The sequence below is a fragment of the Triticum aestivum genome, chromosome 5B (assembly GCF_018294505.1).
Source record: "Triticum aestivum cultivar Chinese Spring chromosome 5B, IWGSC CS RefSeq v2.1, whole genome shotgun sequence".
In the NCBI taxonomy this organism is placed as follows: Eukaryota; Viridiplantae; Streptophyta; class Magnoliopsida; order Poales; family Poaceae; genus Triticum; species Triticum aestivum.
Genome location: NC_057807.1, coordinates 672,074,639 through 672,099,819, shown reverse-complemented (window position 1 = coordinate 672,099,819; position 25,181 = coordinate 672,074,639). Strand labels below are relative to the sequence as shown.

At 43.2% G+C, this 25,181-nt stretch overlaps 1 protein-coding gene across 1 annotated transcript; it reads right to left on the bottom strand.

Annotated features, from left to right (window-relative positions):
• Positions 1–11,924: 11,924 nt before the first annotated feature.
• Positions 11,925–14,725, bottom strand: LOC123117562 (EEF1A lysine methyltransferase 3). Its single transcript, XM_044538290.1, has 7 exons — positions 14,600–14,725; positions 14,410–14,492; positions 13,362–13,495; positions 12,750–12,892; positions 12,563–12,634; positions 12,375–12,479; positions 11,925–12,283 (listed from the first exon to the last, which is right to left on the bottom strand). Exons 1-7 carry the CDS (start codon positions 14,676–14,678, stop codon positions 12,129–12,131), a joined length of 771 nt encoding a protein of 256 aa, XP_044394225.1. The 5' UTR covers positions 14,679–14,725; the 3' UTR covers positions 11,925–12,128.
• Between the last annotated feature and the right edge of the window lie 10,456 nt (positions 14,726–25,181).

Sequence of the window (25,181 nt, the reverse complement as noted above, 5' to 3'; positions counted from 1 at the left end):
AGTTGCCCACTTGCACTAGAGTCAATAATCTAGATTACATTTTAATGAATCTAACACCCATGGAGTCTTGGTGCTGATCATGTTTTGCTCGCGGAAGAGGCTTAGTCAATGGGTCTGCCACATTTAGATCCGTGTGTAATTTGTAAATCTCTATGTCTCCATCCTTGGCCTTTTCACGAATGGAGTTGAAGCATCTCTTGATGTGTTTGGTTCTCTTGTGAAACCTTGATTTCTTCGCCAAGGCAATTGCTCCAGTGTTGTCACAAAATATTTTCATTGGACCCGATGCACTGGGTATTACACCCAGATCGGATATGAACTCCTTCATCCAGACTCCTTCATGTGCTGCTTCCGAAGCAGCTATGTACTCCGCTTCACACGTAGATCTCGCCACGACGCTCTGCTTGGAACTGCACCAACTGACATCTCCACCATTCAATATAAATACGTATCCGGTTTGTGACTTAGAGTCATTTGGATCAGTGTCGAAGCTAGCATCAACGTAACTGATAACCCACAAGTGTAGGGGATCGCAACAGCTTTCGAGGGTAGAGTATTCAACCCAAATTTATTGATTCGACACAAGGGGAGTCAAAGAATATTCTTAAGTATTAGCAGTTGAGTTGTCAATTCAACCACACCTGGATAACTTAGTATCTGCAGCAAAGTATTTAGTAGCAAAGTAGTATGATAGTAATGCATAGCAATAGTGGCAAAAGTAAAGATAGCAGTTTTGTAGTGATTGTAACAGTAGCAACGGGAAAGTAAATAAGCAAAACGCAAGATGTGAAAAGCTCGTAGGCATTGGATCAGTGATGGATAATTATGTTGGATATGATTCCTCATGTAATAGCTATAACATAGGGTGACATAGAACTAGCTCCAGTTCATCAATGTAATGTAGGCATGTATTCCGAATATAGTCATACGTGCTTATGGAAAAGAACTTGAATGACATCTTTTGTCCTACCCTCCCGTGGCAGCGGGGTCCTAGTGGAAACTAAGGGATATTAAGGCCTCCTTTTAATAGAGAACTGGACCAAAGCATTAACACATATTGAATACATGAACTCCTCAAACTACGGTCATCACCGAGAAGTATCCCGATTATTGTCACTTCGGGGTTGTCGGATCATAACATATAATAGGTGACTATAGACTTGCAAGATAGGATCAAGAACACACATATATTCATGAAAACATAATAGGTTCAGATTTGAAATCATGGCACTCGGGCCCTAGTGACAAGCATTAAGCATAGCAAAGTCATAGCAACATCAATCTCAGAACATAGTGGATACTAGGGATCAAACCCTAACAAAACTAACTTGATTACATGGTAAATCTCATCCAACCCATCACCGTCCAGCAAGCCTACAATGGAATTACTCACACACGGCGGTGAGCATCATGAAATTGGTGATGTAGGATGGTTGATGATGACGGCGGCGACGAATCCCCCTCTCCGGAGCCCCGAACGGACTCCAGATCAGCCCTCCCGAGAGAGATTAGGGCTTGGCGGCGGCTCCATATCGTAAAACGTGATGAAACTTTCTCTTTGATTTTTTTCTCCGCGAAACGGAATATATGGAGTTGGAGTTGAGGTCGGTGGAGCATCAGGGGGCCCACGAGATAGGGGGCGCGCCCGGGGGGAAGGCGCGCCCCCACCCTCATGGACAGGGTGTGGGCCCCCTGGCCTTGATTCTTTCGCAAGTATTTTTTATATTTTCCAAAACTTATCTCCGTGGATTTTCAGGTCATTTCGAGAACTTTTGTTTTCTGCACAATAAACAACATCATGGCAGTTCTGCTGAAAATAGCGTAAGTCCGGGTTAGTTTCATTCAAATCATGCAAGTTAGAGTCCAAAACAAGGGCAAAAGTGTTTGGAAAAATAGATACATTGGAGACGTATCAACTCCCCCAAGCTTAAACCTTTGCTTGTACTCAAGCAATTCAGTTGATAAACTGGAAGTGATAAAGAAAAACTTTTACAAACTCAGTTTGCTCTTTTTGTTGTAAATATGTAAAGCCAGCATTCAAGTTTTCAGCAAGTATTATGAACTAACCATACTCACAATAACACTTAGGCCTCACAATTACTCATATCAATGGCATAATCAGCTAGCGAGCAATAATAATAAAACTCGGATGACAACACTTTCTCAAAACAATCATAATATGATATAACAAGATGGTATCTCGCTAGCCCTTTCTGAGACCGCAAAACATAAATACAGAGCACCTTTAAAGACCAAGGACTGACTAAACATTGTAATTCATGGTAAAAGAGATCCAGTCAAGTCATACCCAATATAAACTAATAGTAATGCATGCAAATGACAGTGTGCTCTCTAGCGGGTGCTTTTTAATAAGAGGGATGATGACTCAACATAAAAGTAAATAGATAGGCCCTTCACAGAGGGAAGCAGGGATTCGTAGATGTGCCAGAGCTCGATTTTAAAATAGAGATGAATAACATTTTGAGCGGTATACTTTCACTGTCAACGCAACAACTATGAGATGGCGATATCTTCCATACTACATGCATTATAGGCAGTTCCCAAACAGAATGGTAAAAGTTTAGACTCCCCCACAACCAACAAGCATCAATCCATGGCTTGCTCGAAACAACGAGTGCCTCCAACTAACAACAACCCTGGGGGAGTTTTGTTTAATTATATTGATTTTCTTTGATCTTTTGGATCATGGGACTGGGCATCCCGGTTACCGGCCCTTTCTCGTGAATGAGGAGCGGAGTCCACTCCTCTTAAGGATAATCCACCTAGCATGGAAGATATAGACAACCCTAATTGAAACATGAGCTGCTCGAGCATACAAAACAGAATTTCATTTGAAGGTTTAGAGTTTGGCACATACAAATTTACTTGGAACGGTAGGTAGATACCGCATATAGGAAGGTATGGTGGACCCATATGGAACAACTTTGGGGTTTAAGGAGTTTGGATGCACAAGCAGTATTCCCGCTTAGTACAGGTGAAGGCTAGCAAAAGGCTGGGACGCGACCAACTGAGAGAGCGACAACAGTCATGAACATGCATTAAAATTAATTCACACCGAGTACAAGCATGAGTAGGATATAATCTACCATGAACATAAATATCATGAAGGCTATGTTGATTTGTTTCAACTACATGCGTGAACATGTGCCAAGTCGAGTCACTCAATTCATTCAAAGGAGGATACCATCCCATCATACCACATCATAATCATTTTAATAGCATGTTGGCACGCAAGGTAAACCATTATAACTCATAGCTAAGCAAGCATGGCACAAGCAACTATAATCTCTAAATGTCATTGCAAATATGTTTACTTCATAATAAGCTGAATCAGGAACGATGAACTCATCATATTTACAAAAACAAAAGAGGTCGAGTTCATACTAGCTTCTCTCATCTCAATCAGTCCATCATATATTGTCGTTATTGCCTTTCACTTGCACGACCGAACGATGTGTATAATAATAGTGCACGTGCATTGGACTAAGATGGAATCTTCAAGCATTCAACTCGAGAGAGAAGATAAATCAATATGGGATCTAAGTTAAATAAACAATCATGAATATGAGAGCCACTAAACATTTTCAATATGGTCTTCTACTCTCGAGCCCCAATGGAAAGAAAAGAAGATAAAACTATTTACACGGGAAAGCTCACAACAAGTAAGAAGGAGAACGAGAAATCTTTTTGGGTTTTCATTTTAATTTCTACTACAAGCATGGAAATTAAGCTAACTAATTTTTTTGGTTTTCTTAAGGTTTATCAAACACACAAGAGGAAAGCTAGAAAAAGGAAATAAACTAGCATGGATAATACAATGAAAGAGTATGAGCACCGACAACTAGAATAGTGTGTGAACATGAATGTAAAGTCGATGAGAAATACGTACTCCCCCAAGCTTAGGCTTTTGGCCTAAGTTGGTCTAATGCCAAGGATAGCCTGGCTGATATCCCTAGTTGTAACTGGGGTCATACTGAGATGCAGCAGCAAATGCCTCCTGAGCTGCGGCATGTTGGCGAGCCGCCTCCGCTCTCCCCTCATGTTCAGCTACCTCCTCCCTGGTAACAACATATCTTCCTTTTACCTGGTAATCAAAAAGGAAAGGAGTAGGGAGAGTAACGTGGACAGAGCTATTTCTGTCAAAGATTAGTCGATTCTGGAGAAATTGTTCATTCCTCAAAAGAAAACGATGTTTGACCATAGCGTCATAATCTAAATAAGCAGGAGGCAACACCATATCCCCCTCTCGTAGGGCTATACCAAGATAATTAGCCACACAGGTCGCATAAATTCCTCCAAATAAATCTGCAGCCCTACCATTATTATGCAACCTACGTGCAACTATTGCCCCCAAGTTGTAATCTTTATGACCTAACACAGCGCTCTTGAGGACACAAAGATCAGGGACACACATATGACATGCTTCGTCTTTACCGTTAATGCATCTGCCAATGAAGAGAGCAAAATAATGTATAGCAGGAAAATGAATGCTCCCTATGGTAGCTTGTGCTATATCCCTAGATTCTCCCACAGTAATACTAGCAAGAAAGTCTTTATATTCAGATTTGTGGGGATCATTAACATTGCCCCACTGCGGGAGTTTGCAAGCAGTTGTAAAATCTTCTAAGTCCATGGTATAAGATTTATCATAAATATCAAACAGGACACTCTGAGACTTACGTGAAGATTTACATTTGAACCTTCTCACGAATGAATCAGTCAATTTACTGAGGACACTTATCTTGTAAGAAGTCCTCAAGATTGGCATTACGCACATATGCGTCAAATTCATCCTTAAAGCCTGCATTGACCATAAAATCGTATGATGGCCACTCACAAGCTCGTACTTCTGCGTCCCTCAGTGGTTCATCATCTTGCTCACGCATAGCAAGCATGTGTCCTTTCTTTATTGAGGAACCACCTTGGTACATTCTCCTAGACATATTTCTTTTTCTGAAAAATTTCTGAAATTTTAGTAACTTCAAAATAAAAGTGAATAAAACTAAACAAGATTGGTAGCAACTACTCCTACAAGTGCCTAGAGCCTATATCATGCATTAGGATTACTTGGGACCTCATAAATTTGACATGCAAGCTCAAGAACAGGGTCACCTATGCAGCAAAAATTTGCAATGAATAAAGCACTAGAAAAAAAACTAATTGGAACAATGGAGGAGTCACATACCAAGCAACAATCTCTGAAAGCAGTTTTGTGAATGGAGCTTTGAGCGAGGAGATCGAAAATCGCAGCAAAATGAGCTAGAACTCGTGCTTCAGCTGGATGGGGATTTTTTGGAAAGAAGATGGAGTGTGTGGGTGCAGGAATAAGTGGAGGGGGCCACCATGGCCCACGAGATAGGGGGGCGCACCCAGGGGGTGTGGGCGCGCCCTCCACCCTCGTGGCCAGGTGCTTGCCCCTCCTGCAGTGTTTCCAGTGCCTAAAATCCTCAAATATTCCATAAAAAATCATACTAAATTTGCAGGGCATTTGGAGCACTTTTATTTTTGGGATATTTTTTATTGCATGGATAAATCAGAAAATAGACAGATAATACTATTTTTGCTTTATTTATTCTAAATAACAGAAAGTAAAAAGAGGGTACAGAAGGTCGTTCCTTCTAGTTTCATCCATCTCATGATCATCAAAATGAATCCACTAACAAGGTTGATCAAGTCTTGTTAACAAACTCATTCCGAATAACACGGAGCCGGAGAAATTTCGAATAACACTAAGTTACCTCAACGAGGATATGAACATCCCCAACAATAAGAATATCATACTTTTTCTTGACAATAGGAAGAGGAAATTCAAAACCTCCAATAATGATAGTTGGGCTTTTCCCAATAGAATTGATGCTATTAACTTGAGGTTGTTTCCTCGGAAAGTGTTCCGTATGCTCATTACCATTAACATGAAAAGTGACATTGCCTTTGTTGTAATCAATAACAGCCCCTGCAGTATTCAAAAAGGGCCTACCAAGGATAATCGACATACTATCGTCCTCGGGAATATCAAGAATAACAAAGTCCGTTAAGATAGTGACATTTGCAACCACAACAGGCACATCCTCACAAATGCCGACAGGTATAGCAGTTGATTTATCAGCCATTTGCAAAGATATTTCAGTAGGTGTCAACTTATTCAATTCAAGTCTACGATATAAAGAGAGAGGCATAACACTAACACCGGCTCCAAGATCACATAAAGCAGTCTTAACATAATTTCTTTTAATGGAGCATGGTATAGTTGGTACCCCGGGGTCTCCAAGTTTCTTTGGTATTCCACCCTTAAAAGTATAATTAGCAAGCATGGTGGAAATTTCAGCTTCCGATATCTTTCTTTTATTTGTAATGATATCCTTCATATATTTAGCATAAGGTTTACTTTAAGCATATCAGTTAAGCGCATACGTAAGAAGATAGGTCTAATCATTTCAGCAAAGCGCTCAAAATCCTCATCATCCTTTGTCTTGGATGGTTTAGGAGGAAAGGGCATGGGTTTCTGAACCCATGGTTCTCTTTCTCTACCGTGCTTCCTAGCAACAAAATCTCTCTTATCATAACGTTGATTCTTTGATTGTGGGTTATCAAGATCAACATCAGGTTCAATCTCTATCTCATTATTTTTGCTAGGTTGAGCATCAACATGAACATTATCATTAACATTATCACTAGGTTCATGTTCATCACCTGATTGTGTTTCAGCATCAAAAATAGAAATATCATTGGGATTCTCAGGTGCGTCTACATCAGGTTCACTAGAAGCATGCAAAGTCCTATCATTTTTCTTTTTCTTCTTTTTGGAAGAACTAGATGCCTCTTAATTATTTCTCTGAGAATCCTGCTCGATTCTCTTAGGGTGGCCTTCAGGATACAAAGGTTCCTGAGTCATTCTACCGGTTCTAGTAGCCACTCAAACAGCAAAGTCATATTTATTATTTAATTCATCGAGCAAATCACTTTGAGCTTGAAGTACTTGCTCAGCTTGAGTGGCAACCATAGAAGCATATTTGCTAATGAGTTTAACTCCACCTTTAACTCTAGCCATATAATCACTCAAGCATCCTATCTCGAAAGCATTATTCTTTAATTCTCTACCAACATAAGCATTAAAACTTTCTTGTCTAGCCATAAAGTCATCAAATTCATCTAAGCATGGGCTATGAAATTTAGTAGACGGGATTTCAACTTTATCCTATCTATAGAGAGAATTTACCTTTACTACCTGTGTCGGGTTATCAAGATGATGTGTTTCTTCAACAAGCGGTATATTAAGACCATGTATTTCTTCAATAGGTGGTAAATTATTAACATCTTCAGCTTTAATACCTTTTTCTTTCATTGATTTCTTTGCCTCTTGCATATCTTCAAGACTAAGAAATAGAACTCCTCTCTTCTTCGGAGTTGGTTTAGGAATAGGCTCAGGAGTTGGCTCAATTGGTTCAGGAATTGCCTCAGGAATTGGCTCAGGAAGAGTCCAATTATTTTCATTAGTCAACATATTATTCAATAGTAATTCAGCTTGGTTGACTGTTCTTTCCCTGAAAACAAAACCAGCACAACTATCCAAGTAGTCCTTGGAAGCATCAGTTAGTCCATTATAAAAGATATCAAGTATTTCATTTTTCTTAAGAGGATGATCAGGCAAAGCATTAAGTAATCGGAGAATCCTCCCCCAAGCTTGTGGGAGACTCTCGTCTTTGATTTGCACAAAATTATAAATTTCCCGCAAGGCAGCTTGTTTCTTATGAGTAGGGAAATATTTAGCAGAGAAGTAATAAATCATATCCTGGGGACTACACACACAACCAGGATCAAGAGAATTAAACCAAGTTTTAGCATCACCCTTTAATGAGAGCAGAAATATCTTAAGGATATAATAATAGTAAGACTTCTCATCATTAGTAAACAGGGTGGCCATATCATTTAACTTGGTAAGATGTGCCACAACAGTTTCAGATTCAAGGCATAAAAAGGATCAGATTCAACCAAAGTAATAATCTCAGGATCAACAGAGAATTCATAATCCTTATCAGTAACACAGATAGGTGAAGTAGCAAAAGCAGGGTCTGGTCTCATTCTAGCATTAAGAGATTGCTGCTTCCATTTAGCTAATAACTTCTTAAGATCATACCTATCTTTGCAAGCAAAAATAGCTCTAGCAGCTTCCTCATTCATAACATAACCCTCAGGAACAACAGGTAATTCATAATCAGGGGGAGAACTTTCATCATCACTATCATCAATAATAGCATCTTCAATAATTTCATTCTCTCTAACCCTAACAAGTTGTTCATCAACAAACTCACCTAATGGCAAAGTAGTATCACGCACAGAAGTAATTTCATCATAAATATCATGCATAGCAGAAGTGGGGGATCATCAATAACATGCGACATATCAGAATTCATAGCAGTAGCAGGTTTAGGTGTCGCAAGCTTACTAATAACAGAAGGAGAATCTAGTGTAGAGCTAGATGGCAGTTCCTTACCTCCCCTCGTAGTTGAGGGCAAAATCTTGGTTCTTTCATCTTTCAAGTTCCTCATAGTGATCAACAGATATAAATCCCAAGTGACTCAAAGAATAGAGCTATGCTCCCCGGCAACGGCGCCAGAATTTAGTCTTGATAACCCACAAGTGTAGGGGATCGCAACAGCTTTCGAGGGTAGAGTATTCAACCCAAATTTATTGATTCGGCACAAGGGATGCCAAATAATATTCTTAAGTATTAGCAGTTGAGTTGTCAATTCAACCACACCTGGATAACTTAGTATCTGCAGCAAAGTATTTAGTAGCAAAGTAATATCATAGTAATGGTAAAAGTGGCAAAAGTAAAGGTAGCAATTTTGTAGTGATTGTAACAGTAGCAACGGAAAAGTAAATAAGCGAAGCACAAGATGTGAAAAAGCTCGTAGGCATTGGATCAGTGATGGATAATTATGTCGGATGCGATTCCTCATGTAATAGCTATAACATAGGGTGACACAGAAATAGCTTCAGTTCATCAATGTAATGTAGGCATGTATTCCGAATATAGTCATACGTGCTTATGGAAAAGAACTTGCATGACATCTTTTGTCCTACCCTCCCGTGGCAGCGGGGTCCTAGTGGAAACTAAGGGATATTAAGGCCTCCTTTTAATAGAGAACTGTACCAAAGCATTAACACATAGTGAATACATGAACTCCTCAAACTACGGTCATCACCGAGAAGTATCCCGATTATTGTCACTTCGGGGTTGTCGGATCATAACACATAATAGGTGACTATAGACTTGCAAGATAGGATCAAGAGCACACATATATTCATGAAAACATAATAGGTTCAGATCTGAAATCATGGCACTCGGACCCTAGTGACAAGCATTAAGCATAGCAAAGTCATAGCAATATCAATCTTAGAACATAGTGGATACTAGGGATCAAACCCTAACAAAACTAACTTGATTACATGGTAAATCTCATCCAACCCATCACCGTCCAGCAAGCCTACGATGGAATTACTCACGCACGGCGGTGAGCATCATGAAATTGGTGATGGAGGATGGTTGATGATGACGGCGGCGACGAATCCCCCTCTCCGGAGCACCGAACGGACTCCAGATCAGCCCTCCCGAGAGAGATTAGGGCTTGGCGGCGGCTCCGTATCGTAAAACGCGATGAAACTTCCTCTCTGATTTTTTTCTCCGTGAAACGGAATATATGGAGTTGGAGTTGAGGTCGGTGGAGCATCAGGGGGCCCACGAGACATCGGGGCGCGCCTAGGGGGAGGGCACGCCCCCACCCTCGTGGACAGGGTGTTGGCCCCCTGACCTTGATTCTTTTGCCAGTATTTTTTATATTTTCCAAAACTTATCTCCGTGGATTTTCAGGTCATTCCGAGAACTTTTGTTTTCTGCACAATAAACAACATCATGGCAATTCTGTTGAAAACAACGTCAGTCCGGGTTAGTTTCATTCAAATCATGCAAGTTAGAGTCCAAAACAAGGGCAAAAATGTTTGGAAAAATAGATACATTGGAGACGTATCAGTAACCATTTATGACGAGCTCTTCGTCACCTCCATAAACGAGAAACATATCATTGGTCCTTTTCAGGTACTTCAGGATGTTCTTGACCGCTGTCATGTGATCCACTTCTGGATTACTTTGGTACCTCCATGTCAGACTTATGGCATGGCACACATCAGGTCTGGTACATAGCATAGCATACATGATAGAACCTATGGCTGAGGCTAGGGAATGACTTTCATTTTCTCTCTATCTTCTGCGGTGGTCGGGCTTTGAGTCTGACTCAACTTCACACCTTGTTACACAGGTAAAAACCCTTTCTTTGACTGATCCATGTTGAACTTCTTCAAAACTTTATCAAGGGATGTGCTTTGTGAAAGTCCTATTAAGCGTCTTGATCTATCTCTATAGATCTTGATGCCCAATATATAAGCAGCTTCACCGAGATCTTTCATCGAAAAATTCTTATTCAAATATCCTTTTATGCTATCCAAAAATTCTATATCATTTCCAATCAATAATATGTTATCCACATATAATATCAGAAATCCTACAAAGCTCCGACTCACTTTCTTGTAAATATAGGCTTCACCGTAAGTCTGTATAAAACCATATGCTTTGATCACTTCTTCAAACTGTATATTCCAACTCCGAGATGCTTGCACCAGTCCATAGATGGATCACTGGAGCTTGCACACTTTGTCAGCACCTTTAGGATTGACAAAACCTTCTGGTTGCATCATATACAACTCTTCTTTAAGATATCCATTAAGGAATGCGGTTTTGACGTCCATTTGCCAGATTTCATAATCATAAAATGCGGCAATTGCTAACATGATTCAGACAAACTTAAGCATCGCTACGGGTGAGAAAGTCTCGTTGTAGTCAATTCCTTGAACTTGTCGAAAACCTTTTGCGATAAGTCGAGCTTTGTAGACAGTAACATTACCATCAGCGTCAGTCTTCTTCTTGAAGATTCATTTATTATCTATGGCTTGCCGATCATCGGGAAAATTCACCAAAGTCCATACTTTGTTCTCATACATGGATCCTATCTCAGATTTCATGGCCTCAAGCCATCTGTCAGAATCTGGGCTCATCATAGCTTCTTCATAGTACGTAGGTTCGCCTTGGTCTAGTAACATGACTTCCAGGACTGGATTACTGTACCACTCTAGTGCGGGTCGTGCTCTAGTCGACCTATGAGGTTCAGTAGTAACTTGATCTGAAGTTTCATGATCATCATCATTGGCTTACTCTCTAGTTTGTGTAGGCATCACGGGAGCGGTTTTCTGTGATGTGCTACTTTCCAATCCGAGAGAAGGTACAATTACCTCATCAAGTTCTACTTTCCTCCCACTCACTTCTTTCAAGAGAAACTCCTCTCTAGAAAGGACCTAATCTTAGCAATAAAGATCTTGCCTTCGGATATGTGGTAGAAGGTGTATCCAATAGTTTGTTTAGGGTATCCTATGAAGACGCACTTCTCCGATTTGTGTTCGAGCTTATCTAGCTGAAGCCTTTGACATAAGCATCGCATCCGTAAACATTAAGAAACGACGGCTTAGGTTTTTTGCCAAACGACAGCTCAGATCTAGCGCGCCAATTTGACCGCGAGCGGAAAGCAAAAGGCGGGCGTGGGAGGGCGACAGGGACCGCCGTCCACCAGGGAGGGGGCGGGGAGGGTGTAGTGCAGCAGGTCCGCCTTCATTCCTTCCATCCACCGTGTCGCGCCGGCCCAGCACGGCCCAAAGCCTGCCGCGTGGACCATTCCGCTTCCCATGTGGCTGACGTGGCAGAGCCGGCGAGAGGCCAGTTGCAAATGTACAGAGTCATGCAAGGTTTCGGAAAACTTATCTCAACAGCAAAACCAGAGCAGCAGCAACAGAAAACATTCTCAACGAAAATAATATTTTGCAGTCTGATATCATGATAGTGCAGTACATTCTCGGCGAAAATGATTGATGTTCAGGGAAAACAAAAACCATACTACAAAACATGCTCGAAATTCATACATTTTGTTTCTTGTCCTAGATAACTGAAGATCGAGTCGATTCGCTTTCACCGTCCAAGCAGCCTATCCCTGACTTCCCAACGCTCAGCGTTTCTTGCTGATGAGGTACACGAGATCGCCCAGGTGCTGCACTTCCATGCCTGCCTTCTCGCATCCATCGAAGAAAATCGACTGGTCTTTCCCAATCCTTCTACGCCAGCTCATCAGGAACATGGGGCGCCTGGCAGCCACTTGTGTTCCTGCCAGTGGGACCATGGGAGCATTCACTCAGCGCACATTCTTGCATTGTTGTCGTACTACCGGTTACAGAATGGAATGTTCGAGAAGTACCTGCTTTGGTCGTGATGTTTGTGCATACACCTTTTTGTCTGTTAAGGTCGGATTCTTCCAGAAGAAAGGACAGCGTCGTTATCAGGTTCGGGTACTGTTTCACATCTACAAAGCCACATGGTAATAACATGTCAGAGAATTGCAATCGCAGTGAGATATGATTGGCAGAAAATAAGATGTGGATTTACATAATAGAATGTCACTGGCGATGACAATGTTCCAATCGGGTTGGAGAATCGGGAATGGATCTCCCCACGTGTCTGGATTATGAAAAATATCAAATAGTCAGTTCTCCCCTTCTGGGTGGTGCATATCCCATGCACCTAAAGTGTGTACATTTACTAATAAATTGTATAAGTACATGGTTTTTCTTACGTCGGATATGAGGTAACACATCCAACTTATTGACTCTGCAGTTGTGAGCTATGTTTTCTTCAATATCCTTGTCATCATAATCAGAAGTCGTGATATCCACGCCAAATGTTTTTCGCAGGAAAATGGCTAAAGCTCCTGTTCCACTAAGGCAGACTAAATCATTTATTATACTAAATAAAAACAATGAGTCTTCAGAAGAGATGGTATCACACACTTCAACAATGAACTACAAATATTATAACCATTCATGTCTTAAATGGTAAGCACACTATTCTTGACCGGAAGTAGATAGACCAATAGACAGCTTGCTTCATACTGCTAAGTCTCAGCAAACAATTTCAGACCATACAATGGGAAAGCCTTTACATCCAAACAAGTTGAGATAGACCAGTGATGAAACCCAGTAGGAGCCACACACCCACAAAAACAAGTTGAGATATAATTTACAATATATCAATTTAGTAATTACTCTTCAGAGTCAAACAATATAAGCATAGCAAAATAGCCTTTTGGCCATCAATTATAAATATAGCAAGCACTGCATAAACTTCATTTTTTTCTAAATATAAAGGAAAAGGTAGATTTTTATAGAGTGAAACATAGCTTCCATACCTTCCTAGTTCCAGGATCCGTTGACCGTCCAGAATTGATGGATTCTTAACCAGCCAGTCAGCAAAGAAAAATGTCCCAGGCCATAGCAAATTGGCATTTAGCTGATGAGATGAGAATTCTCTGATGCTCAAGTCCTACACATAAAAAAAATCATAAAGGTGAGCAAATGATCAATTAGTAATATGAGAGGCATCGTTTGGTCTGAGCTTCTGACTTCACTTAGATAACTTTGCTTGCAATAATAACAAAATTCTACAATCTTTGGTAGGACAAGCATAGTTTGCTTCCAATCAACAACAAATATTTATGCATCATTAACCCAATCACTAATGCTCATGTGAAACGTTTTTGTACATTATAAAACAAGGTGGACTAATACCCCCTCTCACAATACATATTTTGGATTCTGGATTCCTAAGGTTTGGCCATTAGTATAGACAAATTTTCAAGCATCTATAACACCAAACCGATAAAACTAGCACAATGAAATGTACTCCGCTTATATGTGCCTATTTTATTCGACGAAGCATATTTTCAAGAAAAAAGATGTCAAACTGTACACTGGAAGACCATATCGAAGTCCAAAACGACATTTATAGTGACATAATGTGACATTCAGACATTCAGATCCATTATTATCTACAAACATATGGACCAATAAATATACTACTTTGTGCTGCACGAATTGCAACCTGCGGAAAATGCAAAGGTTGACAATCATCTTTAGAAGAAGAATAAACTAAATCCCTCGATATTGTTAACCCTTTTATCACCGAGACGCTACAACTGGTCATGCCACATTAGATTGATCAGCTACAGTTTTCAGATGGTAGACTCGCGTGCACTCTCCCAAAGCATAATGGTCAAGCATCTACCTAAAACAAATATTTCAGGTCTATTCATGAGGTTCAGCGTGCTTCCAGGGTTTCGAGCTCCACCATGGACACTGGACAGCAAACATAAGGTTTCTGGCCGATCTGCTTGTTCGCAGAGTGATTAGGACAGTAGCGAAATTAACTAGGATTCAGAGTTAGGTCGGTAATTTTACCACGCCGGGGAACTTGTGGATCCTCTCCTCGTACTCCAGCGCCGGCTGCTGGCTCTCACCCTCGGCGCCCACCTGCGCCTCGTCTTCAATCGCCGGAAAGGGGGGAGCGGCAAAGGGGTTCGTCAGCTAGGAGCACAAGGTGGGCGGCGGAATGGACGGGAACGCGAACGGGGGCTGGGGTTTAATTTACCTCGTGTGCCGCCGCCGTCGTCGACGCTGTCGTCGTCGGCGTGGAAGAGGGAGGCGGCGGAGAAGAAGGCCGTCTCCATGGTGGACTCTGTGTTTGGGCAGCTCACACGGTCGGCCGGGTCCTGCTTTGGTCGGATGAGGGCTGGGCTGGGCTGGATAACACCGCAAGTTTACATGGGCTTTCGAGGGTTCCCGCTGGGCTGGATCGCAAGTAGTGTAAATTGACTCAAAAAAATTTGCAAGTACTGTAAAATATAACCATATTCACCTCTGGAATTGAAGGAGAAGAAAGTGCAGCATGCATTAATTAATAATACTCCATCCATAAAGAAATATAAAAGTGTTTAGATCACAGAGTACTATTTTGGTGCCAATCCCAAAGGTTACAAACCCTACACTCTTGTCCCAATTTTGACCTATAAGTTTATGTAATGTTTTTTACAAGATAGCGTTGAAGGTTCTTGCAAATCGATTGAAGGTGATCTTACCTGACATTATATCTGAGGAGCAGTCAGCATTTTCTCCGGGAGACTTATAACGGACAATATAATGTCAGCCTATGAGTGCCTTCATTTTATGAATAAAACTCGGTCAAAGAACAACATTTATTTAGCCCTTAAGCTAGACATGATGAAAGCTTATGACAGGATTGAGTAGAGTTATCCATTATAGAGAAGCTAAGATTTGCTACACCCTGGATCACAACTATCATGCATTTGGTGAGTCCGGTCTCCTTCTCAGTCCTCTTTAACGGTAACAACCTGGAGGAATTTAAGCCGTCACGGGGTAGAGGGAGATTCAATCTCTTCATACCTTTTTCTGATTGCAGCAAAGCGTCTTTCGTGCATCTTGAAATCTCAAATTCGGTCATCCCAACTTAGTAGAATCAAGGTAGCCGCATCGGCTCCGTCGGTAAACCACCTGTTATTTGCGGATGATAGACTGCTATTTTCAGGGCTAGTGTTAATGTAGTAGACGATTTATCAAACCTACTTGAGACTTACTATTTGGCGTCGGCACAGAGAATAAATATAGATAAGTTATCTATATTTTTCAACAAGGAGTGCCCTCAGATTGTTTGTGATTTGGTAAAGGGGTATGTGCATGTCCCCAATGAGTCTCTCACAGATAGGTACCTTGGTTTGACAACTGACGTTGGGCACTCCAAACGAGGTACTTTTAAATATTAAGTGACCGAATTTGGGAAAAAAATGGAAAGATGGACGGGCAAGCTACTCTCAACAAGGGAGCAAGGGAAGGATGTATTGATCAAATCAGTGGCCGGGCACCCCTATTTATTCATGGCAAGTTTCAAACTGCCGAGAGGACTGTAGGAGCACATGAACTCGATTATACGGAAATTCGGGTGGGGATGCAAAGAGGGGAAGCAGAAACCGTCATGGGTCTAATGGGAGATTATGACAAAGCCCAAATATCTAAGTGGGTTGGGTTTCAGAGACCTCGAGCTTTTTAACCTAGCTTTGCTTGCTAGACAGTCATGGAGGATCCTATAAGAGCCAAATTCTGTTATGCAAGATTATTGAAAGACGTATACTTCCCGGATGGAACTATCCTAGATGTCGAGCTTGATTCTCGGAACTCTCAAATGTGGCGACCTATTCTAGAGGGAAGGGATGTCTTGAAACAGGGAATTATTCGGAGGATTGGCAATGGCCAAAGTACAAACATACGGACTAATAATTGGATCCCCAAAACATTTTCTCTATGGCCGATTGTATCCTTAGTTGGCAACCCACCACAATTGGTCTCAAAACTAATGACGCTGGCAACAACAACTTGGAATGAGGAGTTAATTCGTGGGAATTTTCTACCTATTGATGTTGATGAAATCCTAAAGATACTAGTTTGCACAAAGAACGTCGACGACTTCTGGTCATGGCATCCGGACAAGAAAGGTATTTTCATTGTTAGTGCCGCTTATGAATTTATGATAAAGAGTAAGACCCAATGGGAGAATTGGTTGGAGGGGCATGGAGGATCTTTGGATATGAGCAAATATGAGAGCGCTTGGTTGTCTTTGGAAAATTAAGGTGCCGTCAAAGGTAAAAATCTTTCTGTGGAAGCTTGCTAGGCATTCACTACCAACCACAGACGTACTGAAGGGAAGAAACATGTCCCCGGCCGACGTTTGTCCACATTGTGGCGCAGAGGATTCATGGAGGCACGCCCTCATCGGGTGCACTATGGCTCGGTGCGTGTGCTCTTTCTGGTGAGAGTTTGGTCGAAAAGATGACGAACAACCGAGAACCAAGTGCTAAGAATTGGATTATTGAACTGCATGATGAGATGATTCACGACCACTTTATGAGGATGGCTGTAACACTTTGTTCCATCTGGTATGCTCCGAGAAAGGCTGTGCATGAATCCATTTTTCAAAGCCCTCAACAGACATGTGCATTTGTTACTTATTATTTGCACGAATTGTTGGTGAGTGCAACACCGAACAATGTCTTGAGGCAAGGGGCGAGGCAACAGTCAAATACACTCGCCCCTTGCGCAATCTACCTCGAACTTAGCCGAGTTCACTGTAGTAGTGTCGAGCGATGGCTCCCTCCAACAGTGAACTCGGCTAAGTTCGACGTAGATTGCGCAGTAGCTTAGAACGGCCAGCGCGGTGCAGCGGCGGCAATCTATGGTGATCAAGACTAGAACTATTTGGGCTCGGGAAGCACTTGCATTAGCAGTGGATCTCAGTTTGCAGCGCCTACACATCGCATCGGATTGCCAGGGGTGATCAACGACATCAACCAAAGAACTAGCGACAACAGGGGGGCAATCATAAGAGAGATCAGTAGCATGTTGACTGATTTTCAGTTTTGTATCTTTACTCATGAGCATAGAAATTTTAATTTGGAGTCACATAACATTGCCAAGTATGCTTGTAATCTAGCATTAGGTTGTTATTTATGGCTGGGAATTCCCCATGACCAACTTCTTGTACCCTTACACATCTCTGTTAATGAATAAAGAGGTATGGGATTTCTCAGAGAAAAGGTCCTAGTTCTAAAGATCCTAAAAAATATGCTAGCTCTAGAAAAACATAACCATGTGTTGCAAACACGCAAAACAAAAAATACCCTCCCTAGTTATTGTTGTCGCAACCGGCGAGGGCAATGTTGCGACCATCATCAGTGAGCCGATGACGAGAACTAGTTATTGTTGTTGGCTTTTGCTGATCTATTGTAGGGGTGATCGGCGAGTGATGGAAAGCGACGGAGGTGTGCTGCAAGTCCCTATGTTCTTGTAACGTGCGAGCCTCATGTGAGTTGGTGGAGGTAATGCGAGGTTGTTGCGGTGCGAGGGAAGACGTGTTTTGCTACCCTGATGTGTGGTGTGGATGACATGTGCTACATGTGGGAGGACGCGCACTGGGTGAAAATGGAACGAACAACCGATTGACTTTTGATCCAACGGCTACATGCATAGGAATCCGACGGTGCAGGAGCCGGCAGATCAGGGCACAGATCGGCTGACTGATGCGGAGTAGCGGCCTTCCTACAATATTCATTTAGTGGAATATGTCATTCTTCTCAACTACGAGGCGTTTGTCGTCGTGACTTCATCAACTCAAGATTTGCCAGCTCCTTCGCTCAAAGGTCCTCATATAAGTGTAAGGTATGTGTGTACACGCGTACGCGTTCATTAGGTGGGTGTATGTGAGCATATATGCTTATATTATGTTTCTAAAGATATAACCATAAATTATAGATGTTACAGACAAAATCATAAAAAGAAATTATAGTGAGAATTTTTTAGTCATTGTATGTTTCATTGTAATAAATGAAATACAACAAGTTATTTATGATAGATTGTTAATTTGAGTCATCAAATGGACGTGTCGAATAAGCGCATAACCCTAAGGACTATTGTTGTTCTTTCAGCGGGGTAGTTAGACATGACAATTACTGAATATTGCAGTTATGCTACAAAGGAGAATCACAACTTCGGAGAAACGCATCACTGTATTGTTCCACGAGAATTGAATTAGTCGTAACACACACCTTTACAAACAGAATTTTAGACCGGAATGAATTAAAATAAATATCTTTTATACTAAATATTTTTACTTGTTCAAAATTGTTATCAATACTAAAGTAATAGTGAGTACAATTTTTATTACTCAGTTGTCATAGTTAACCATATAAAATTGTTGCTAAATATTAATTGCATTGTTCTTTGTTATACAATAATAATGTTTGGCACCGAAAATAATATTTCCCCTAATTAAATTGTGAGTGGTGAAAAAAATCTTGCTTTGAATTACTTTTTAGCAATTACAAATTTTTCATTAAATATATATAATGGTGCTGACAAAGTATTCCCCTAATTTAGCATATACATATAACATGTGTTCTGTATGTTTCAATATTATTAAATATCAAGATGTAGATTTAAAGTGCATTGTCTAAGTAATATCTTGATGGTTCTTTCTAGTGTACTAGGTAAGCTTGTATATTGAAACTTTGAGTATAAACCCAATCGTTTTGAAAATGTGTCACAAGTTTGGTTCAATAATATGTTGACAATACATGCATGATATGTGCTTATATCCTACCATCGTCAGAATGAAGCTCCGCATTAGCTCCATGTGCGCCGCCTTCCACCACAACACCCCATTTCCCCTACGGTTGTGTTGCTCCTAGCATCTCACTATGGCATTGAGGCATATATCCCCTCATCTCATCCTTATGCCATCCTGCCGCATCGATGCACCCACAGCCAATAACCTTTTGCACGCTTGCACACCCCTCCTCACACTCCGCTTCATCCAACGCACCCTGTTTATCACCGCCCTCCCCAACTACAACCTCATGTTCGACCTCCACTGCTTCGTCACTGAAGCCCCACTCCTCCTTGATGGGTATGTTGCATCGTCAACCCTCACTACTACTTCACACACCTTCCTCGTCAAGGTCTTCCTCTAGAGCAGCGACATCAAGCAATATAGAGGTGTCACATCACGCATGGCATGAGTTCAACTACAAACAACATGTAATGATTAACTCTTTTGTGCTGGCCTGGGAAACAAAGGTGTCGTGTCTAGGATAGTGTACGTCATGCAGAAATAGATGAGCCACTAATGAGTGGGATCCACATCCATCTCAGCACCACCGCGTAAGCATGCCATGTCACCCTCAATGTGGCCCTCGCTAGTCAGGTTGCTAGTCTAAGTTCACCCAACCGGACACTAACGCTATTCACAACACCCATACCCCTAAAGACCTTATTTGATGTGATATTAGTTTATAATACTAGTATCATGCACGTGACATTGGTTTATAATAGTATCAGTATCAGTATCCCTTCAATTATTCATTTGTAGAATCTCTAATTGAGTTTTCTTATTTGATGTGTTATGATGCTGTATTACACATTAATATGATACTTGAACTCTCTCACAGATCATTAATTATAGTGCCACATTATATTTTTGCTTAGGTGACAATGCACCATTAGTTGCATTGCGCATCATTTTTTTCTTAGGTGGCAGTGCATGCTACTCTTATGATAGTGAGAGGTCAAGAAGTTGGGCAATCCCCCCCCCCCCCCCCCCCCTAAACGTCTGTGGACGTGCCCGGACACGACCTCAAACAGCGTCGGACGACCCCTCAAATGTTATGTTGCACAACCACACTACTCATATCAAAACCTTAAATCCATGTACGTCGATCACACACATGAATATCACACATAAATAACACTTGTTCATAGCGAAAAATACATAGTTCAAACGGAAAATTTATTCCAAGTGCACAAGTCAAACATTGAACTCATTGGCTTTCATTACCGGTCCACATATGCTCCACAAGGTCATTGAGCAATTGCACGTGCACTTGTTAATCTCAAAGATTCTGATGTATCTCCAGAAAGTTCACAATATGATGTATATCTTGTTAGGGTGCAGAGTAGTTTACAACCCATAATTAAATATAATAATTAATATGTATTTTAAATTTTGGTTCTCGTCTGTCTTATCACCTCAAATTTTCATCAACCAATTCCCAGCAACACGTGGGGGATGCTTTAGGTCTATCTATAAGTGGTTCGAAACACATTAAGTACGAATAAGAATAGTGTTCATACTAATAAGAAGAGAAACAAATTCAACGTAAGAAGATCGAAACTGACGCTTTATTATTGATCCAAAAGACTGGTATCATCCGGAACGAGAAAGCTCAAAAGGCCAACTGTGTAGGTTCATGGCCGCTGGTTGCAGAGGCAGTGGTACATTCAAAAAAGATTACCACTCCCGACTACTCGTCCATCGATCCATTTGGCCTAACATTATAAATGACTAATCGACTGATTCAACTCAAAACTCTCGCTCTCTCTCAAAAAAATTCAAAACTCTGTTGATCTAATCTCGGACGCGCATGCATGCAGCACGCGTGCACGCACGTCGCCGCCGGTCGAACGTGCAGCTGGCCGCACCGATCACAGGATGGAGCACGTGGGCACCGTGGCGCGCGTTCCGTAGCCGTAGGGGTCCGGATCGGACGCCCAGCCGCCGTAAGGGTACCCTGGCGGCGGCGGTGGCGGTGGCGGCTGAGGGTGGGAGTAGTAGGCGTGCGGCGGCGGCGGCGGCGCCGTGCCCCATCCATACGGCGGCATTGAGGAGGGCGGCGCGTCGCCGGTGCCGTAGTGCCAGTGCGGCGTGGTCGGCCCCGGCCCCGCGTAGGGCGTCGAGCCGTCGCTGAGGATGGCGACGGGCCTCCTCATCTTGCGGCGGATGCGGCGCCTGAGCGCCGCCGGGTCCGCCGTGCCCGCCACCACCACCAGCCCCGTGTCCGGCGACGCCCACACCCGCTCCACCCCTGCACGTACGCGCACGCATGCATGCATGCATGCATGTCAGTCAGACGGATCAGGTTGCCGACCATGTTACCCCTGTGTACGAACGTACGTACCGAGGAGGTTGCCGACGGCGTTCCTGATCTTCCTGGCGCACTCGAGGCAGTGCACGTCCGTCTGGAGCACCACCGGCCCCGCCGCCGCCATCGCACGTTCTCAAGCTCTGCGTCCGCTGAGATTGATGGGTGTGATACGCGGCGAATGGGCCTGGAATTTATAGAGGGGCGCGCGGCGGCCGGGAGGAGAGGAGGAATCACCGGGAGAGAAAGAAATCTGCTCGCGATATGGTAATCGGATCGAGTGCGGCAACGTAAGCCGATATGTTGGTCGGCAGATCAGCTCCAAGTTTCCTTTGATGTGATGGGACGGCCTCCTTGATTTCTCCCCATTCCATAGCGATCCTGTGCTCCGCACACGCGCGCACTCGGCTCGCGGGGCGGCTACGTAAACGTTCGGTTGGAAACGAAGCATAATCACCGCCCATGGGGCTAAATGCTAATGCCAGGTATGTACTGTCAACGTCAATTCATTTTGGAATTTTACAGTGTTTAATAAAGATTTTTCACTTAAGACAAATCTAAAACTTCAATTAATTAAAAAACGTAGCTCCGCCATTGCGCTCGATGCTTTACCATGTGTTCGAATAACCCTATTTTGATTGATGGGTGGTTGCCCCCTCCTAAATGTAGACCCTTCTTTTGATATGGACACACTTCACGAAGCATTGTCATAGAGAAGCTAATATGGTGGCACGTGAACCTATCGAGGGAGATCCGGAGTCCCCGGAGCCGGAGGAGGAGGAGGAGCAGCCGGGGAAAGAGGTGGAGGAGCCGAAGCAGCAGTTGTCGGGCTTCAACATGGAGCAGGCGGAGGCGGAGTTCGCCGTCGCCCAGTCCGACGAGATGACGGAGGAGCAAGCCATACTGAAGTCCATCCAGGATGAGGTTTATGTGGAGGCCAACCGGGCGCTCCTCCGTCGGGAGCAGGAGGCGTCCGGCGCGCTCTTCGCCGAACTCGACGCGGAGATAGAGGCATAAGAGGACGGAGCAGAGCAGCCGGAGGAGCCGGAGCTGCAGCTGCCGCCCATGCTGCCAAAGCCGGGCACAAAGATCGTTGACATCTCCAACGACGAGTAGCTAGGTGATCGAGATTTACAGTTTGCATGTCTTTCTATGGATTTGAGAATCTAGTATGAGATGTCCAGATGAAACAAGTGAAATTTGAGGCATGCCCGGTCACTGCCTGGAGTCGCCCCCGGGCACGTTTCGCGGGCGTTTGAGGGGCCATATTTGACATATTCGACTGTAGATGCTCCAATATGGTGGCACATGAACTTGCTTCTTTAGCAAAAAATTTACCTCCTAGTGTTTGGATTGATGATGCTCCACCATCATCTCTCTTACTGAAAGTTTTGGAAACTCAAGAACTATACACGTAAGAAAAGTATTTCCTCCCTCCATTAGTAGAAAAAGGACCTAATATGAGACACATTAGTGCCGGTTTGATTTTGCTCCACTGTTGGGGAACGTTGCAGAAAATTAAAATTTTTCCTACGGTTTCACCAAGATCCATCTATGAGTTCATCTAAGCAACGAGTCTAGGGAGAGAGTTTGCATCTACATACCACTTGTAGATCGCGTGCGGAAGCTTGCAAGGTGATGATGTAGTCGTACTCGACGTGATCCAAATCACCGATGACCAGCGCCAAACGGACGGCACCTCCGCGTTCAACACACGTACGGAACAGCCACGTCTCCTCCTTCTTGATCCAGCAAGGAAGGGAGGAGAGGTTGAGGGAGATGGCACCAGCAGCAGCACGACGGCGTGGTGTTGATGGAGCTGCAGTACTCCGGCAGAGCTTCGCTAAGCACTATGGAGGTGGAGGAGGTGTTGGGGAGGGAGAAGGAGGCAACCAAAGGCCAGGGCGTTCAGGTATGAAGTCCCTCCTCTCCCCCACTATATATAGGGGTGCCAAGGGGGGGTGGCCGGCCCTAGGAGATCCAATCTCCTAGGGGGTGCGGCGGCCAAGGGGGTTTTCCCTCCCCCCAAGGCACCTAGGAGGTGCCTTACCCTCCTAGGACTCTTGCCCCCTTAAACCCTAGGCGCATGGGCCTATGTGGGGCTGGTGCCCTTGGCCCATTAGGCCAAGGCGCACCCCCCTACAGCCCATGTGCCCCCCCGGGACAGGTGGACCCACCCGGTGGACCCCCGGGACCCTTCCGGTGGTCCCGGTACAATACCGATAACCCCGAAACTTGTCCCGATGCCCGAAACAGGACTTCCCATATATAAATCTTTACCTCCGGACCATTCCGGAACTCCTCGTGACGTCCGGGATCTCATCCGGGTCTCCGAACAACATTCGGGTTACTGCATATACATATCCCTATAACCCTAGCGTAACTGAACCTTAAGTGTGTAGACCCTACGGGTTCGGGAGACATGCAGACATGACCGAGAGTCTCTCAGTCAATAACCATCAGCGGGATCTGGATACCCATGATGGCTCCCACATGCTCCTCGATGTTGTCATCGGATGAACCACTATGTCGAGGATTCGATCAAACCCTGTATGCAATCCCCTTTGTCAATCGGTACGTTACTTGCCCGAGACTCGATCGTCGGTATCCCAATACCTTGTTCAGTCTCGTTACCGGCAAGTCACTTTACTCGTACCGTAATGCATGATCCCGTGTCCAACACCTTGGTCACATTGAGCTCAATATGATGATGCATTACCGAGTGGGCCCAGAGATACCTCTCCGTCATACGGAGTGACAAATCCCAGTCTCGATCCGTGTCAACCCAACAGCTACTTTAGGAGATACCTGTAATGCACCTTTATAGTCACCCAGTTACGTTGTGACGTTTGGTACACCCAAGGCACTCTTACGGTATCCGGGAGTTACACGATCTCATGGTCGAAGGAAGAGATACTTGACACTTGCAAAGCTCTAGCAAAACGAACTACACGATCTTTTATGCTATGCTTAGGATTGGGTCTTGTCCATCACATCATTCTCCTAATGATGTGATCCCGTTATCAACGACATCCAATGTCCATAGTTAGGAAACCATGACTATCTGTTGATCACAACGAGCTGGTCAACTAGAGGCTTACCAGGGACATTGTGTGGTCTAAGTATTCACACGTGTATTACGATTTCCGGATAATACAGTTATAGCATGAATAAAAGACAATTATCATGAACAATGAAATATAATAATACTTTTATTATTGCCTCTAGGGCATATTTCCAACAGGTTCCAACGGCTAGCCGGCTGTTCTCATTAGTACCGATTCGTGGAGAACCTTTAGCACCGGTTCATGCCACGAACCGGTACTAAAGAGAGAGGTGGAAGGGTGTTGTCAGTCTGGGGCCCCTCCAGCACCTTTAGTACCGGTTCGTGACACGAACCGGTACTAAATGTCGACGTACATAAACCCTTCGTCCACCCGAGCCACTCTGTTCTTCCCCTTTCCCCTCACTTTCTCTGTTCTTCCCCTCTCTTCCTCGAGCTCCTCATAAATTTTGCCCAAAATTTGTCAAGATTTGAAGGCCCCCATCCATTCAAATGATCACGAAGGTTAGCAACTTTGTCCTTGCAACTCTCATTGCTAGATTAGCTCTTGCAATGCTTTGTATAGTGATTAATTTGGGAGGAATTATATTTGCTAGTATTTGATTTATATGCAATTTGAGGTAAAA

What these genes read in the sequence shown, in the direction of transcription:
- LOC123117562 (XM_044538290.1), bottom strand. Translation starts at nt 14,678, where the DNA reads ATGGAGACGGCCTTCTTCTCCGCCGCCTCCCTCTTCCACGCCGACGAC. An exon ending in TCCACAAGTTCCCCGGCGTG is followed by an intron (nt 13,496 to 14,409) that starts GTAAAATTACCG and finishes TTTTATGTGTAG; the next exon opens with GACTTGAGCATCAGAGAATT. An exon ending in CGCCAGTGACATTCTATTAT is followed by an intron (nt 12,480 to 12,562) that starts GTAAATCCACAT and finishes GTGGCTTTGTAG; the next exon opens with ATGTGAAACAGTACCCGAAC.